We start from the raw sequence: 18,489 nt of genomic DNA, 5'->3' as shown, positions 1-18,489 counted from the left end.
CACAACTGATTCTTGACAATTTCATACTGTTGACCGCACCTAAACCCAGATGGAAAATAATTAAGTAACAAGCTTTCGAAAGTACTATTCCTTTTAAAATTTCTGGGAGTATTAAGCCAGTCCCGAGGTTTCTTTGTGACTCATAAAAATGACTTAACAGCCATGATTCATAACAGATCAACATTTGGTGAGTAATACAAGTGTCTGTTTTTTTCGCCCCCAACTTTTATTTGCTTCTCCCTATTAAAAAAAGTAGCAGCAGCAGCAAGATGCAGTCTTAAATGGTTGGAAATAAGTTGGTGTACTTCTTATTGGTGGATGTTTTTAGGGTATAGAAAATACAACAGCTCAATCTATATGCAACTATACACACTGGTTTCACATCCTTCAATACAACTGAGCTATTTGGACCTTGAAATGACTTCTTACAAATCATTCTTGCATTGATCTAACGGATTGCCAATTTACAGTACTGCCTTCTGCCTAGCTCTGTGACGTGTTTGCTTCTCTACAGCAGAGGGAATGGGATGGAGGGAGCATGTTAACTTACAGCCTTCCAGTGAGAGGAACTACTTCCCTTCCTAGTATTTAGAGATTTTCATTCTGGGGAGATAATAATACTCAACACACACTGACTTCCACTTATTTCTGTTTTAAACTGAAACTTAAGGATTATGCTGTCACAAATGCCTATGTTTTTATACATATTCCCATACAAGTGCAGATAGTATCTCATTGTGAAAGACCAGGAAACCGAGACTCTTTTCATTATCCATTTTAGTGTAACACCTTTGTTAGGCCAACCAAAAGGTCACATAAAATCTGCAAGTTTTCAAGGTCTCCAGATCTCTTCATCAGGCAAGAATGCTACAAAAGCAGGAGGGAAGAACCCTGACTTGACGCTGAAGTCATGGTGTCTGCATGATCACAATCTTGAGATGGAATGGGGAGGAAGGGTCTGCAGACATTCAAATAAGGCTCTAGCAGGTGATGTGGTGGTTTAATGTTTCATCCAGAGCTACCCCAAGTGCTGCTGGGAGAAAGAAATGTTTGATCCCCCAATTGGAAAATATAAAATCTAATTCTTTTACATCCTCCTAACTCACTTGAATGCAAGATTTTTGCATTCATCCCAACCCTGAGAGAGAAAAGCAGGGAGAAGAGTAGAATGAGGTTATTTAACATGGGAAGCTCTCAAAGGTAGAAATTGCCAGGGATTGCCAGGGATGAGATCTGGCCTCTTCTCTTAGTTTCAGAAGAACTTTTGCATTTACTTGGAACAGGGAACACCCAGATGTCAGAAAGTAATTGCTAGAGGAGAACACAAGAAGACAAACAGGAAGTTATGGTGACTTTTTGCTGCCTAAAGCAGAGCACCAAATGACATACCCACCCACTCACACAGTAGGGCAACACTTAAAAAATTATTGCTGCATCATTCAGACATCAGTCCCTGTTTCCTGCTGTCCCCCTAGATTCTGCTTCCTGAAGCCACCTGTTTCACCTTGCTGCATGATGGAGCCAGATCTGGAAAGGCAGCAGAAATTGTGAGTTCCTTGCTTGAGACATGGCTGTCAGTAGGAACACTGGAGAATTTCATTTTGTCCACATTTTTAAGAGAATTTACTTAATTTGCCCTGCTCCATTTCAGTTAACTCAGACAGACCCATTTCCTTGTGACTGGTCCCCTAAATATGAGAAGAGGAAGTATGTGCAAAGCACTTCATGGAAACAAAAGATGCACATTACAGAAGTCAGGCTTTGGTGTGAACATACGCCAAGTCATACAGCTGTATAATAAGTTCAAGAAAATACTTCTTGGCAACTAAAAAAAAAACACCCAATGGCTCTACATTGAGACATGCCTTGTATACAACTGACTACCACCCACGAAGATGTGGTCAATTGATTCCACTCAACAGCCACAAATGAAAAAAAAAAGTGTCCTACAATACAGGGTCAGGGAAACTTGCAGAGAATGGCTTGGCATGCACACTGGCCCAGCAGTCCCTATGCTACAATATACTTACTAGCTTATTAGTTAACCTAATCCTGGATCCATTGGCTAGTTTTTAAGAGAGAGCTGCCAGTTTTCAAGTCTTCCACTTGGCATTAGTGGGCAGGCAGGGTACACCAGATATACACACAAATTGGAAAGCAAGGACCAACAGTGGCTTCCCAGAATGCATGCATGTCTCAATGTGGCATTCATGCTGTTGCCTACATGGATGTCCTTTCTGTGTAGGAAATACATATGGTGTGACACTGCCCTAGCATGCATGCCATCTGCACAGGGCAAAGCTGATGTAATTAGTGGACATAATATGGGGCATTAAAATGGCCCCACATTGAAAAGCAGTGAAATTTCCATCTGTATTTCACAGCACAACAAAATCTGTATGACGAAAGACCTCTAGTAGCACCGAGAAGCAGCTATCACAGCGGATGTACATGGAATAAGCTGGTGATGTCTTTATGCCCAAACCCTGCATATTTTGTCAGTTCTTCCTGAGGCAAGGTATGGCTGCTTTTCAACTGGTGGGTGCACAGATTTTTGTCCTTTATATGTGGTGCAGCGGCGGCCCCATGCAGTGGTGAAGTTAGGCAATTTTAGACTCCGGACCTTATAGTCATGGCGGTTCATCACACGGAGCTTTTATCCTGCTATGGAGGTGGCTCTCTCTCGTAAGTTTGCGGGCTCTTTACATGACACAGTTACTGTCCAAGGCGCCTCTCGCAATTTCCCCCAGCTTACCATGCGTTTTCCCTAAACGCAAAAAATGTGGTATTTTTTCCAGCCCACGGAACAGGAGCACCATGGCCTCCCTGTGAAATTCTCCAATAGCAGAAGAAACCAGTCTATCTGCCTGCTGTGGGAGCTTGTTTTCGGTCGCGCCGTCAGGATGAGATTTGACAGGAGCGAGGGCAAGAATCGCCTGCCGATTGCTTCTCCTGCCTCTGCATTTCTCACTTGGAGGGAGAAGAGGGCAAAAGGCCTCCCTGCACCCAAGGGAGACACATCTGATCCCCCACCCCACCAAGCTCAGAAGCAACATCCTCTGTGGTTTCAGAGCACCCTACTCAATGGGGCTTACTCCCACATAACTGTGCCAAGGGTTGCAGATTTACAGAGCAATCTTATATTTATGTCTACTCAGAAGTAAGTCAGAGGTTTCCTGGGGGCTGCGAGAAAACAGTACAGCAGAAGTTAAGCTACGAAAACAAGACTCCACCCCCACCGCACCCCACTTTGCACACATGCCAGGGAGGGAGGGAGGCACTCCCTCAGTTCAAACCATGTGGTTGCCATGTAAAGGAGCCCTTCCTAATCCCACAAAGAAACCGAAAGCAGGAAGCTCCAGAAAGGATGTGGGGTTTTGCGGGTTTATTGCTTAATGTAGAAACACCCTTAGTTCTCTGCCCACACAGCCCCATCTTTAGATGGCAACATGTATGATTTCACTTACTTCAAAATGTATGGTGAGCCATTCTGCTGAGTGGACTTCTGCCCCCAGATTCTACCCTGACTGCACCACTGGCTGCGCATGTGCAAACTTTCCCGCATCGTGACAACCTGGGACCATGGCAAGCTTGTAGACGTAAGACAGACCTTTAGGTGGGATGGTGTGGACGAAGCTATATGCATACCAAAGGGACTGCCCAAACTCCACCTATGCATTAAGAAATACTACCCCTCCCCTGACACATTTTTTAAAAATATGCACAGAACAGAGCAGCCTTCCCTAATCTGGTGTCCTCCAGATGTTTTGGAATTCAGCCCCAGACAGCATGGCCACTGGTCGGGAATTCTGGGAGTTGTAGGGCTTCTTCACACAGAGCTTTTATGCTGCTATTGAGATTGCTCACTCATGGAAGTTTGTGGGCCCTTTAGAAGGCATTGTTAACCTCCGGGGCGCCTCCCGCACTAAATGACCTTTATCCCATTTTTTAAAAAGATCGGAGGTAATGAGCTATCAAATTACCATGCTTTAGTTCCACTTGAGTTCCCCCATGAAAAAGGAAAAGCTGCAACAGAGGAGCAAGACCACAGAGCCATCGAGCCACTCTATATAACGAAACATATGGAAGACTCAGATAAGGGGGAAGACGAGGAGGAAAGGGAAGCACGTCTAAAGGGAGTCCGTCGTGATCCAGCATGTAAAACGGAAACAGAAAGCCCCATTTTAAATGCAGGATTTTAGGCTGGTGCTCCTGGGCTTCCATGCCTCTCCCAGCATGGAGAAAGGGACTCAGCCAGTGCAGAGAAGCAGCTGCTCCTCTCAGCGCTGGCCAGCACTGGCTTTGCTTGGTGCCTGACATCTCTGAGGGGCTGCCGCATGAAGCAGCTGCTCTTCCTAGTGCCAGCCAAGTTCCTGGTTTCGCAGGGCACCGCACACTGCAACCCAGCAGTGCCTCATCCCCACTGTTTCCTCCAATCTGAGATGGCTGCAGGGATTCCTTGCATGCTGCTCTCCCTCCCAACGGGAGGGAGAACAATGTGCAGGGGAGTCCCCACAGTTATCTCCAATCCCTGAACAGAGATAACCGTGGGGATTCCTCTAGGGGAATTCCTCCAGGGGGTGAGGTTAGACACCAAGCTCCACCCCCTGGAGGAACCCCAAGGGGCTTCATGGGCTTGACTGGGGAGCCCAGCAGGTCCATCGTACGCCCACAGGACGGGGGCTCTACACTCCTGCTTTAAGCAGCATGAACCAAAGCTGCACAAAACATAACTGGGACATCCTTCAGCACAGAAGGAGCCTTATACATATGGTTTTAGAACTCTTCCCCTTGGCATTCAACATTGGAGAACCTGACAAAAGCATCGCAAGACTTCCAGATCTGACCTGGTTTTGGTGACAAGGCCAAGCCCGCAACTAGGAGCCTCTCATGAATGGGCGCAGAATGCGCAAGGAGAAGGGCAGCAGCACATTCCCTGTGGAATTATTCATGTACTTGGTTAAAACATTGCTCTCCTGAGGTCTCAAACATCTGCTGACAAAAGGGGGTTCACATGTGCACTCCAGGGGTGGCAACCTCTATTTTTCACCCACCCTGTCAAACAGAGAGATGCACACCCAAAGCATGAGGCTACACTTCTGCTCTAAGAACAGTATGGAGCGCACACTATTTCTGTAGAGTTTACAGGAAAGGCACTGCTAACTATGCTGCTTCTGCATAGTTTCTTAGCTGAACCTGTATTATATCCGTCCGCCCCTTCCAACCCTACTATTCTATGAATGAGAGTTCCCTTCAGAAGCTTTATCAATGGCATATATTAGTTTGGCTGCACTTTCCACAGCCATAGGCTTTCTTCACACGGAGCTTTTATCCTGCGACTGAGATTGCTCCTTCACGGAAGTTGGCGAGCTCTTTACATGACACCGTGAACCGCCAAGGCGTCTCCTACACTAAATGCCCTTTGTTCCATTTTTAAATAGATCGCAGATAATGAGCTATCAAATTACCCTGTTGTGTTCTGCTCCAGTTTCCTCTGTGAAAAGAGTAAAAGCAGCAAGAAGAGGAGCGAGATCAATGAAAGATCATGGAAGACTCAGATACGGGGAGAAGGAGGGGGAAAAGGAAGCGTGTAAAAAAGGGAGTTGTGATCCTGCATTTAAAACGGAAGCAGAAAGCCCTGTTTTAAATACAGGATTTTAGGCTGGAGTAGAGATGCCCATAGTGCCAATGTGGCTGCAAGGACTGCAATGGACTAAGTAATCTCTAAAACCACGTTGCTTGAAATCATGCAGGACGTTGGCACTAGTCTGTGATGCAGATCCTATGTTATGTTATGCTGGTGTGCAGCCATTGTACAGCCATCCCATAACATGGTGTTCAAAGGTAGAGTACACTGTGGCATATAGCTAATTTCTGCCTTTGCAAATGCACCCTAAGGAAAATTCTGTGCAATTTATCAGTTTTAGCCCTGCCCAAGAGTAGCATGCTAAAATGTGAAACAATCCACCAATACCTGCTACCATCAGGGAGGAAGGAAGAACCCTGCCCTGGACATGCCCAGGGAAGTAGGATCACTTCAGGCATGCCAGTGATGTGGGGATGGTTGCAACCTCTTCATCCCCACATGTGATCAGAGACAGTATGCCTACGTACACCAGCAGCTGGGGCACACAGGCAGGAGGGTGCTGTTGCACTTGTGTCCTGCTTGTGGGTTCCCAGTCGACAGCTGGTTGGCCACTGTGTGAACAGAATGATGGACCCTTGGTCTGATCCAGCAGGGCTCTTCTTATGTTCTTACGTGATTGTTCACTAGAACCTGAATACAGAGCCATCCTTCTACTCCTCACCATCTTGCAGCAGTAAGTGTTGAAGGCCTCAGAACTCAAGTTCACCTTAGAAAAATCTCAGAGTGCAAAGCAATACCTGCAAATCCCAAGTCAAACAGCCGGAGGCTGACAGAAGAGGATCAAAATAGGATCAGGAAAAAGCATTATATTTATTAATTGCACTTTTAAACCACCCAATAACCCAAGTTCTCTGGGCAGTGTACAATACATTCAAAATATAAAACACAACCAGTGAAATAATGGATAAAAACAGCACATAAGAATACATGTGCAACCAACTCTTTCAATCCTGCTATCACGGAAAATCCATCTGTGGATAAGCTTCTGCTTTCAATGAGACAGATCCAAACAATGGTGGACCTTAGTTCTTCTGCACCTCCAAGGGCTTCTGCTTCCTGAACAGTTGATGTAGGCGCATGCTGCTCATGGCAAGCTGTTCTTGAAATGGGGCAGAGGAACAGGATTTCAGAAGCTGTTTAGGATGCGACTCTGATGGGGTCTGCTCTGCAAGGTCAAAAGACCCGCTGGGCATGCACAAGGTCTCTGTCTCACCTAAACTAGCTCTTTGGATTCCAACCAGCACATGCTTTTCATAGCAGACACCATGGTAGAACAAAATCTCAGTGGTGGTGGGAAGCCACGTACCTCCCCTGCCCCCAGCTCCTTCACTATCAGTCTTTCCCAAGTCCTTCAGTGTCTCTCTCTCTGGCTCTTGGAAAGCAGTCACCCTTCTTGGTGGGCATTGCAATCCCTTCCTATCATAATCAGGGAGGCTGGAACTTCAGATGATTGTGGTTTCCCCCTTTTACTCCCCCTCCTCTATGCAAAAAAATGCAGTACATTCCTTTATGCAGGTTTCCATAGAGTTAAACTGTTCCTATTTTTTTTTCCTTAAAGAGGTCAGCAAAAAGTCGTACAATAGGGGTCTCATGTTCGTGAACTGTGAAGGAATTTTTTAAAATTTCCCATGGTGGGCTTGGAGTGGAGCAAAAAAGAAACTTGGGAAAAAAGATAAATAAAGCCGGCTAGGGACTTGGGGGGCTAATTTGTAAAGACATATTGCCTTCCAGATCCTAAGCTGAAACATGTTATTCCTCCTCCTCCTCCTCTCACTCCACATTTCTTTTTTAATAAAAAAAGTTATATCTAAGCTTTAATTGCTTCAATCCTACGAAAGCTGCTCCTTTTAAACAAACGATTATATATATTTCCTTGCCATCAGGAAATCCCTCTGACTGTAGGCTCATATTATTTAGACAAGCGCTCTTTCAGAAGTAAATGCCATTCTTCTTAGCATAGGGAAGTACTTTAGGTCTAAAGGGGTTAAGAAGGCCTCCTTCCATTCAGAAACATGCAGGGGTCCCACCGTGGCAGTTCCAGCCTTTAAAAGTCTTTCCAGCTTTTTTTTTTCCTTGTAACAAATCTGTACGACTGCCACCAGGACATAAGAAGCGTGTGCCTGTCACAGAAATAGAGTTTACTTTTTCCAACTTGTTGTAGAGAGGCAGGGTATAAATACAGTGAACTCTGGCTCGGACTAAGAGCCTTTCGCTTAAAATAAGGGGGCTACTTCCCAAGACATTTAATCCAACAAGGTTCAGATCAGACTGCACCGTCAACCAAGGTGGAGAGGGAGCTTAGAGAAAGCAGGTGCCATTGGCTCCTTTGTTTTAACTTTTTTTTTTTTAAATTCAGGCGCAGACACCCCACCCCACCCCCAGACCCGCCAATCCAATTGTCGATCTTTTCTCTGGAGCCACTCTGAGATGTCCTTTTTGGAACTCTTCACTCGATGGATATGGATATGGATGTTGACTGGGGAAAGCCTTATCCTGCTGCTTCTGGAGGTTCCCCTCAAAGGTGCTGCCTTGCCCCCAATACGGTATTCTCATGCTGGGATATGTCCAAACGATATGAATCCCAACCTCTGGGTAGACGCACAGAGCACCTGCAGGAGAGAGTGCGACACTGACCTGGTGAGTGATGCGCTTCTGTTTCCTCTTCATATTCAGTTTGATTGCCTTCATCAGGAGAGACTGATTGCCGGTGTTGGTTTGTTTTGTTTATTATCACAGAAGAGAGACAACTGTAGGTAAAAGAGGTGAAACGTGGTTGATGAGAGAGGGCAAGCTCTTCAAACCTGTGTAAGGCGTTCACATCCTGTGGCTAGTGCCTAGATTTGGGCTTTAATTCAGGGCCAATTCATGCAATGGCTACAAGTGGAAATCAGCCTGAAGCCTCATAGAATCATAGATTCATAGGGTTGGAAGGGGCCTACAAGACCATCGAGTCCAACCCCCTGCTCAGTGCAGGAAGCCTGATTCCCAGGCACTTCCCCATCCAAGTACTAACCAGGGCTGACCCTGCTTAGCTTCTGAGATCAGAGAAGACCGGGCGCATCCAGCCCTTTGCTCATCTAGCAGCTCCAGCCTTTGGCAAAGTCCATCATATGAAGAGGCCACAAGCTGAACAACAACAGCATGGACCCGTTTTTCACCACTGCAACCACAGTGTGGTTGAATGACACAAGGTCAATCTGTGCTGAGTTCACCACAGAGGGTTATATCCTCTCTTAGTCCTACTTAGAGTAGACCCATTGACATTAGCTTAAATAAGGCTAAGGTTGGATATAAACTCATAGCAATGGGCTTCACATGACTGGCTTAATGTAGGACACCCCCCACCTCTCCAGGCATCCTTTGCCAGCTGAGTGGCCACATTTATCACTTGCCCCTTGCCTCTATCGCTACATTTAAAGAATACCCCCCTGCCCCTGCTGAAGCCCGTGAGAGCCTTCCAAACATTTTTACCCAATCCACCTTTCTGTGCTGCCTTTAGAGGAGGAGCATGTTTGTTTCCAGAGGCAGGACTGTGTATTGTCTCCCTAGGCAAGGCATGGCCCTGCCAGCATCTATTTTAAAGTCCAGCTGTGGCAGAAGAAATGACTCAGTAAAAGTGACAGCTTGGCATGATGAGCTTCTGAACGATGCTTCCAGATCCAAAGGCGCTTGAGCTGGCAAGTGAAAAGGCGGCTGTTCATCTAGTGGCCAGGAGTGCCAGCTCATCTTGGCATCCAAATATACTCATTTGTGCTCTTTCTGCCTCACATCCCTGCCCAGAATAATAGAGTTTGCTGTCATCACTGAGTTTGCTGTCATCGTCAAATGCCACTCTGAAAATAATCCCTGCAGGAAACTGAGCAGAATTTAGACACTACTAAGAGGAGCAAAAGCTTACCTGGCCATCAACTGGCAAACAGGTATTGATGCAGTACAGTCATGTGCAACCGAGTGAAATCAGCACAGTACTGGATAAGGAATGTTTCGATCTGTGGATGCTCACCTTTTAAAATAGTGACTGAGCATCCATCTATTTTCTTAAGTAAAAACACATCTTGGTTGTTGTTTTCCAGGAGGAAAGTAACATGGCTACAGTTCGATACACCTATTATCACATGGATTCATGCATTTCAATGATACTGATGCAGAAGAGATGCATTGCAGAAACTCTTTAAAATGGGTGGGCAACTTGTGGCCCTCCAGATGTTTTGGCCTTCAACTCCCCACATCAGTCACCACTGACTATGCTGGCTAGAGTCAAAGCATCTGGAAGGCCACATGTTGCCCACCCCTGTCCTAAATAATTGGGAAGTTTATCAAACCAAGTGTCGCAATTCTATTCTATTCATATTTCTAAAATGTCTGGTGATAAACAAGGTAGTTATATTGATAGCAGTGTCACCTCACTCCAGTTTCAAGCAGAGAACATATGAATGAAGGTTTTTAGAACTGTGTTACAAAAGTATCTCCTGGTTAATTTATGCCATTTATGAAATCAAGTGGCGGTTGGTTGGTTTTCTGATTAAAGCAGACCTTTCCATTCAGTCCAAAGTGGTTGCTTGGGATTGCAAAGTTTTTAGTGCACCAGTAAAGCCATGTGTCTTCCAAGTGTGATACCCAAGCATCACCTATGGCAGTGCTTGATGAGGGCCCTGTAGTGATGCACCTCTTGGATCATGCAGTGCAGCCTTTGGTGGCAGCAAAATGTCTAGGGCTGAACCTGATCTCCATCAGCTACTTTCAGGACACAAGAAAACAAATGCCACTTAATTCTCTCTCAGTCTTTGCAGGCTTCTTTACTGGCCCCAAATGAAATCTTCCAAGCTTTGTTGTTTGAAAATAATTCAGACGTGCTGTCAATGGGTTCCTATGCAGACTCTGGCCTTCAGGTCATATCGAAGTACTGTAGATCGACTGGGATATATTTATTTATGCATTTCTATTCTGCTTTTCTGCTAGGAGCCCCCCACCCACCCACCCGCGCGCAGCTCACAAACAGTTAAAATCAAAGCAAAATTATTATGTTTTAAAAAAACAAAATAATTACAACATAGCAGTCAATCAATAAAACAGAACATCAGAGATATAACTATCACAATGGCATGAGCCAGCCTTTACAATCCAAACCAGGGCAAAGGCCAGTCAATCATAAAAAGCCCATGTGAACAGGACGGACTTTACAAGGCATCTGAAGGTAAAAAGGTATGGGGCCATATGAGTCTCCTGAGTTCCAGAGCCTAGGTGTCACCACAAAGAAGGCCCTGTCCCACACACCTATCAATCTAACTTCAGATGGTGGTGAGACATAAAGCAGAACCTCCTCTAAAAATCTCAATAGGCAGGCACAATCAAAAGGGACTAAGCGTTCCTTCAAATACCCAAGCTGTTCAGGTCTTTAAAGATGATAACCAGCACCTTGAATTGAGCTTGAAAATAGATTGGGAGCCAGTACTGATCAACTATGTAATATGGCTTCAATTACACACTGGCAGCAGCATTCTGCACAGGTTGTGATTTCCAAGCACTCTTTAAAGGCAGCCCACATAAGACCACAGAGCTCCATGTGTTGCTCTATAATGTGACCTGGACGTAAATAAAGCATGTGTGATATCTAAGCATGTGTGACCTGTCTTCTTCAAGACAAAGCCACAACCCAACCATTTGGCTGGTGCACTAGCTGAAGCTGTGTGAAAGCACTTAAAGGGCATCTCTACACCACCCTAAAATCCTGCATTCAAAACAGGGCTTTCTGCTTCCGTTTTAAATGCAGGATCACTACGACTCCCTTTTTCACGTGCTTCCTTTTCCCCCTCCTTCTCCCCGTATCTGAGTCTTCCATTATCTTTCATTGATTTCACTCCTCTTCGTGCCACTTTCCCCCTTTTCACGGAGGGAACTCAAGAGGAACACAACAGGGTAATTTGATAGCTCATTATCTGCGATCTATTTAAAAACAGAACAAAGGGCATTTAGTGCAGGATACACCTTGGAGGTTTACAGCGTCATGTAAAGAGCCCTCAAACTCCCGTGAAGGAGCAATCTCAATCGCAGGATAAAAGCTCCATGTGAAGAAAGCCTTAGACACAGCCACAACCTGACCATCCTGGAGCAAAGCTGACTCCAGGAGCACTCCCCAATTGCACACCTGTTCCTGCAAAAGGAGTGCTACCCCATTAAGAACAGGCTGAACACCAATTCCTCAATCAGCATTCCTACTAATCAAAAGCATTTCTGTTTAGCTTGAATTAAGTCTTAGCTTTTAAGCTCACATCCTGCCCATCATAGCCCCTAAACACTGGTTAAGGGTTTCCACGGCTTCCTTGTAATCTGATGGAAATGAGAGAAAGAGCAGGACATCATCTGCATATCTACGTTACTCCAAATACCCAGATGACCTCACCCAGCAGTTTCAGGTAGATGTTAAACACCATGAGGGACAAGATGGAATCCTGTGCTAACCCATAAGCCAAGGAAACAATCAGAAGTACCCCGAGCACCAGCTTCTGAAAACTGGTATCCAGGTAGGACTAGAACCAGCACAACAGAGTACCACCTACTCCCAACCTGGAATGGCTGTCTAGAGGAATATCATGGCTGATGGTATTGAAAGCTACTGGAGGGCCCAGAGAACTAATAGGGATTTGCTCCCCCTTTTGAGTCCCTGGTATAGGTAATCTACTAGGGCAACCAGGACAGTTTCAATCCCAAAGCCAGGTTAGAAACCAAACTGGACTGGTTCAGAAAATCTGAATCATCCAAGGCCATCTTGGTGAAAGCCAGTGTAGTGTAGTGGTTAGAGTGCTGGACTGGGACTTTGGAGATCTGGGTCCCACTCCCCACTCAGCCATGAAACTCACTGGGTGACTCTGGACCAGTCACTGACTCTCAGCCTAATCTACCTCACAAGGTTGTTGTGAGGATAAAACGTAAAGGAAGAGGACCATGTAAGCCACCTTGGGTTCCTTGCAACAGGAAAAAGGTGGGATATAAATGTAGTAGTAGTAATAGTAACAACAACAACAACAACAACAGTTTGGCTTCCAGAACACACACTCAAGATATCAATTTGATTTTTGGTTTATGTTAGACATGAGGTCAGTGCCAGCTCCAGATTTTCAAGGGCCCATGGGCAAGATACCCTCAACAGGCCTCCTCCCTCAGTGAGTCCGCCTTCTCCCTGCCATTGTCACCAGCTGGTATTGCTCCTCCTCTCTCTTCCTCATCATTGCTCCCACTGCTTGCTTGACAGGCAGAGAGCCACGGAGCAAGCAGGCCGTGGCATCTACTGCTGATCCTCCCCATCACCTCTGCTGACTGAGCCAGATGGAGAGGCAGGGGAACTAGCAGGTTGCAATGGTGAAGAGGTGGAGCAACTCCAGGAGGCTCTTGTCATTGGGCTCCTGCTGGCGTGTGGCCCCTCAGCAGGTGTCTGAGCCTTGATTTGAAAATGTCTTTCCATTTTGTTTTGGGAGGAGCTTCTTTGGCTTTGCCAGATGATCAGTTTTGGCTCTCACTTTGCAACCCTACTGCCTGTGTAAGTGAAGCACAGATTTCTGAACAAATTGTTTCTCAGTATGGATCATTCATGGATTCTGAAAGATCGTTCCATTATTACCAGAAAGAAACCCCATGACACCACTCAACTGCTACACCGTTCTCCAAATCTCCTATCTGCTCCTCTTCAATTCTTATTTGGCATTCCTGCCAGTTTCCTGAATATCTTCACACCCAATGCTTTAGTCTGAATGGTGGGAAAACAAGTGGAAGACCTCATCGTCTGAACCCCCCACACACACACCATATAATTCTGCTATGGCGGGGTGGGCATAAGGTAGATCTCCAGATGTTTTGGACTTCAAGTCCCAGAAACCCCTGCCAGCATGACCAATAGCCAGGAATGCTGCAAGTTAAAGTCCAAAACACTCCCTGCCCCCCCAGGCAGCTGTGGTTGGTGAAAGTGGAGCACTTACTTTGGGTTCACGATGGAGTAGCGATGCACTATTTCAACGTTGTGCTTTTAAGGGGATTTTTTTTTAAGGTAGAGGCTGCTGAGCAGAGCACACCTATATGTCCACCTTTCGGGGGGATGGCTGCCAGAGGTTAGTGGTAGGCAAGGCAAAGTAAATACCACGAGGTAGCTCAGAGCCCCTGAATGGCCAGCTGCAAAATGGCGGAAACATTGGGGAAACACAGGGAGGGGAAACATTGGGTCAATGTTTCTGGGGTCAGTGAGGTCATGGCCAGGTAAAAGACACACCCCTGGGCAGGACTATCATGCTGATGTAAATGCAGAGGGTTGGTACACACCACAACAGAAGTGCAGACAAACCGAATTAAAGAAAACAATTAGACTAAAAGTAGTCTCAGAAAAACCAGTTTTTCCATGAAAATCTCCAGTATGGCTGCAAGATGGCCACGACATCATGTGCCCCAAATGATCTCAAAATTACTGCAGCTAACTCGCAGTAAATTGTTTGTGGAGGCACCACCCTGGAGATCTACTTTCTGCCCACCCCCATGCTATGGGACCTGTGATGCCCTTACTTCTGGGGAACTCTGATTAACAGAAAGTACTGCATAGCTATAATGCACACCCTTATTGTTCAGGGGAGCTTGGTATTTTGAAATAAAGTTGTTCTTTGAAATCCCATTGAAAAATGGGAAAGCTGGGTAATTGTACTCTTCTGTAAAGTGAAAACTGTCTGAAGTTGCAATATGATCCACTTGTTGGGGTTTCTGACTTATTTATAGATATTTTGTCACTACTGTTTTGTTTTGTCTTAGGAATGTGAGACATTTGAGAAGTGCTGTCCTAACGTCTGTGGAACACGGAGTTGTGTTGCAGCCCGGTACATGGATGTCAGGGGGAAGAAAGGACCTGTCGGGATGCCCAAGGAGGCGACATGTGACCGTTTCATGTGCATCCAGCAAGGTTCAGAGTGTGACATCTGGGATGGGCAGCCTGTTTGCAAATGCAAAGACAGGTGTGAAAAAGAGCCAAGTTTTACCTGCGCATCTGATGGGCTCACCTATTACAATAAGTGTTACATGGATGCCGAAGCATGTACCAAAGGCATTACACTCACTGTGGTGACGTGTCGCTATCATCTTACGTGGCCCAATACCAGCCCTATCCCACTGGAGACTACAGCTCACCCCACTACTGCTTATTTAGAGACAACGATCACTGACATCCTTCCCCCTGCACTAGTCAACAGCCCGGCCCATCAATCCGTCCACATAGGAGAGACTGTTAGCTTTCTTTGTGATGTTACCGGGCGACCTAAGCCAGAAATCACTTGGGAGAAGGAGATTGAGGGTAATGAGAAAATCATCATGAGGCCCAATCATGTCCAAGGGAACATTGTCGTCACCAACATTGCCCAGCTGGTGATCTACAACACACAGCTACAGGATGCCGGCATCTATACGTGCACTGCCAAAAACCTTGGCGGTGTTCTCAGGGCAGATTTCCCGTTGTCAGTCCTCAAAGGAGAAGCAACCTTGATGGAAGCAGCAGAGAATAAAACCCACTTCCCGACTGACGAGTGCCTGAAGCAGCCCGACAGTGAGGACTGCGGGGAGGAGCAGACCCGGTGGTATTACGATGCAAAGAAAAACAACTGCTTTACTTTCATCTACGGAAATTGTAACAGCAACCTCAACCACTTTGAGACTTATGAAAACTGTATGTTGACTTGCATGAACGGGCCCATCAATATTTGCAACTTGCCAGCCCTCCAGGGTCACTGCAAAGCATACGAGCCCCGGTGGGCATACAACAGCCTGACCAAACAATGCCAGTCTTTCATTTATGGGGGCTGCGGAGGCAACGAGAATAACTTTGAGAGCAGAGAGGCCTGTGAAGAAATGTGTCCTTTCCCGAGGAACATGCATTGCAAAGCCTGCAAGGCCTGCAAACCACGTCAAAAGCTGGTGACCAGCTTCTGCAAAAGTGATTTTGTTATTCTTGGCCGTGTAACTGAACTGACGGAGGACCAAGACTCGGGACACGCCCTGGTGATGGTGGAAGAGATTCTAAAGGATGAGAAAATGGGACTCAGATTCTTGGGGAGGGAGCCTCTGGAAATCACCCTTTTAAACATGAACTGGAGCTGCCCATGCCCCAACATAACTGCCGCTGATGGTCAGCTCATCATAATGGGTGACGTCCACAACGGGATGGCTGTTTTACAGCCAGACAGCTTTGTGGGGACCTCTAGCATCCGGCGTGTTCGGAAGCTCCGCGAGGTCATCCACAAGAAAACCTGTGAGCTATTGAAAGAGTTCTTAGGACTGCACTAATACCCTGCTTGTACCTTCTCAGCTTTCCAGATTTGTGTATTATATAGAGCTAACAAATGGTAGGCTAGCCTGAAAACTTCCTTAAAAATCTCTGTTTGCTGATAGAAGTTATGTATTACACCGAAGCCATATATTAATTGATTAATGATGTGTAGCAATGAGGCAAGTAGCCTTTTTGGCAAGCACTTAAAATCATGGCAAACAGCTATTAGTCTTTAGATTTCAATCTATTTGTTTAGAAATACCATCTGGCGATCATCACATAATATCAACGCAGCTTTCATTGTAAAAGACCAAATTCATAGCATTCTGTTTGGCTCAGTACTAAATCATATACACTATCAGTCTAAAGATAATTGCTCTTATTTGGAGTATAGAGACATTTGTGAAAAGCAACCAAAATGTATCACACTCATAAGTAGTTATAAGAGAAGAATATGTAAATTATTGCCTGTATTTACGATAACCATACCAGTTAAACTAATCCATGGCAGAATCTATTGTTATCAGAAATGCAGCTTTTAGAGAAAAGAATCTCATCTTCAACAGAAATTTACCTATGCCTAATCTAGCCAAATTCACACTGAAGTCAAATTGTGAAGTGTCCTTAGTGCATTCTAGCAGGCAATGATTGCAGGGGGGAAACCAAATACTTCCTGTCTCAGTGCACTTTCCTACTCACAGAAAATAAATGTGAGAATCTAATACTGAAAGTCCCTTTATATGAGGTGGGCATTATCTGCCCGCTATTTTGTATCTCAAAGACCAGCATAACTATTTCAGTTGGGTTTTTAAAAATTATATATATGTATGTATGTATGTACATATATGCCTAAAGGGGCAAGAAAATCTTTGCCAAAATTAAAGAGCCTGCCACATTTCCTAAGAACAGGTTGGGAAGAAGGAGAGACAGAGACCTGAGAGCACCAGTGAAAGGAGGGACCCTTTTCTTGAAAGTGGTTTCTGGGATGCTTCCACAGAGGCATTTACAATGAAAGCATTGCTTTGCTAGCTCACTTTTTTATTGGGCATCATCAAATTGTCTTCTTCCTGTGCTTTCCCCATGTATCTTCTGTCTCTTTTAAGACCATAAAAAATCCAACTTAAAAAAAGAAAGAACCCTAGACTTGTAGGCCATAGGATTTCTTTTCCATAACCTTAACTGTTTTCATTACCTTCCTCTGAACCCATTCCAATTTGTCTACAGCTTTCTTAAAGTGTGACACCCAAAACTGGAAAAAGTACTACAGATGAGTTCTCACAATGCAGTGCAATAAAGTGGAACTATTACTCCTCATGATTTGGAACTATGGTTCTATTAATGCAGCCTCAAATTGCATTAGCTTTGTTTGCAGCCACATCACGCTGCTGACTGATGTTCAGCTTGTGATTGACTAGAATCCTGAGATCCTTTTCACATGCTACAGGCAAGCTAGGTATCCCACATCCTATACTTGTACACTTGATTCCCCCCCGACCCCAGCAATGTAGAACTTAGCATTTGTTTTTCTTGAATTTCATTTCGTTAGTTTCAGTCCAATTTTCCATCATATTGAGGTCATTTTGAACGTCATTGCTGTCTTCTGAGGTGCTAGCTATCCCTCTCAGACTGAGGGCTCCTAACACTGAAAACCAGAAGGCATTATGCAATTATTCCAACTTTTCTTCCTTAATGGATTTCCTCCGTCAAGGAAAACAATGGAAGAAGTAGTGGGAAAACATGGGAGGTTTACAACTGGAAGACAAAGTCATCTGGAGCCCCACATAAAATTCAGTGAATGAGGAAGGGCTGTGGAGTGATAACGGCCTTGTCTGGAAGCACCCCCAGTTTTCTGTCATCTGCAAAACTGATACAGATTCCCTCCACCCCTTCATCTTAGTCACTGATAAAAATGTTGACAAGTTTTGGGCCCACGACAGAGCCCTGTGGCATCTTACTCGAAGCCTCCTTCCAGTTTGTTGACAAGCCATTGATAAGAACTCTGAGCAGAGTTTCCAACCAACTGCAAGTTCCCCTGACAGAATGGAACAGTAGCATGAGCTCTGCTGGTGTCAGTTGCTACAGCTCTACTCTTCTTTCTTTGTAAAGAGGCTTGGTTTTGATGTGTGTAGCAACATATTGGGCAGTTGAACCTAGCACCACTTCAGCAATCCCCAGAGGGACAGCAGCCATGTTAGTCTATTGCCGCAAAATCAACAAAGGGTCTTGTCACACCTTAAAGATGAACAAACATATTCTGACATAAGCTTTTGTGGACTACAGCCTACTCCATGCATCTGATGAAGTGGGCTGTATTCCATAAAAGCTTATGGCAGAATACACTTGTTAGTCTTTAAGGTGCCACAAGACTCTTTGTTGTTATCACTACTTCAGCCTACTTTCAGTGTTGGTTTTCCAGTTAAGTGGTGTTTTATCACTGTGCTAAAAAGGGGGGGGGACAATTTTCTAATTAGTACTAAAATGCTTTTGGTAATATTTAAATTTTATATAATATATATTATATTTTTAAACAATAGTACTTAAATGAAAGAGCATT

At 45.1% G+C, this 18,489-nt stretch overlaps 1 protein-coding gene across 1 annotated transcript; it reads left to right on the top strand.

Annotated features, from left to right (window-relative positions):
- Nucleotides 1-7,765: 7,765 nt before the first annotated feature.
- Nucleotides 7,766-16,655, top strand: WFIKKN2 (WAP, follistatin/kazal, immunoglobulin, kunitz and netrin domain containing 2). Its single transcript, XM_084837931.1, has 2 exons — nucleotides 7,766-8,284; nucleotides 14,432-16,655. Exons 1-2 carry the CDS (start codon nucleotides 8,075-8,077, stop codon nucleotides 15,950-15,952), a joined length of 1,731 nt encoding a protein of 576 aa, XP_084694057.1. The 5' UTR covers nucleotides 7,766-8,074; the 3' UTR covers nucleotides 15,953-16,655.
- Nucleotides 16,656-18,489: the final 1,834 nt, after the last annotated feature.

Source organism: Heloderma suspectum, chromosome 2 (genome assembly GCF_057233095.1).
Source record: "Heloderma suspectum isolate Gila_16-S chromosome 2, 16-S_ref, whole genome shotgun sequence".
Classification (NCBI taxonomy): Eukaryota; Metazoa; Chordata; class Lepidosauria; order Squamata; family Helodermatidae; genus Heloderma; species Heloderma suspectum.
Note: the sequence above shows the minus strand (reverse complement) of the source record. Positions and strands in the feature narration are given on the sequence as shown.

Excerpts from the sequence above, each read along its gene's own strand:
- WFIKKN2 (XM_084837931.1), top strand. The coding sequence starts at position 8,075 with ATGTCCTTTTTGGAACTCTTCACTCGATGGATATGGATATGGATGTTG. Across the intron at positions 8,285-14,431 it reads GAGAGTGCGACACTGACCTG|GAATGTGAGACATTTGAGAA; the intron begins GTGAGTGATGCG and ends GTTTTGTCTTAG.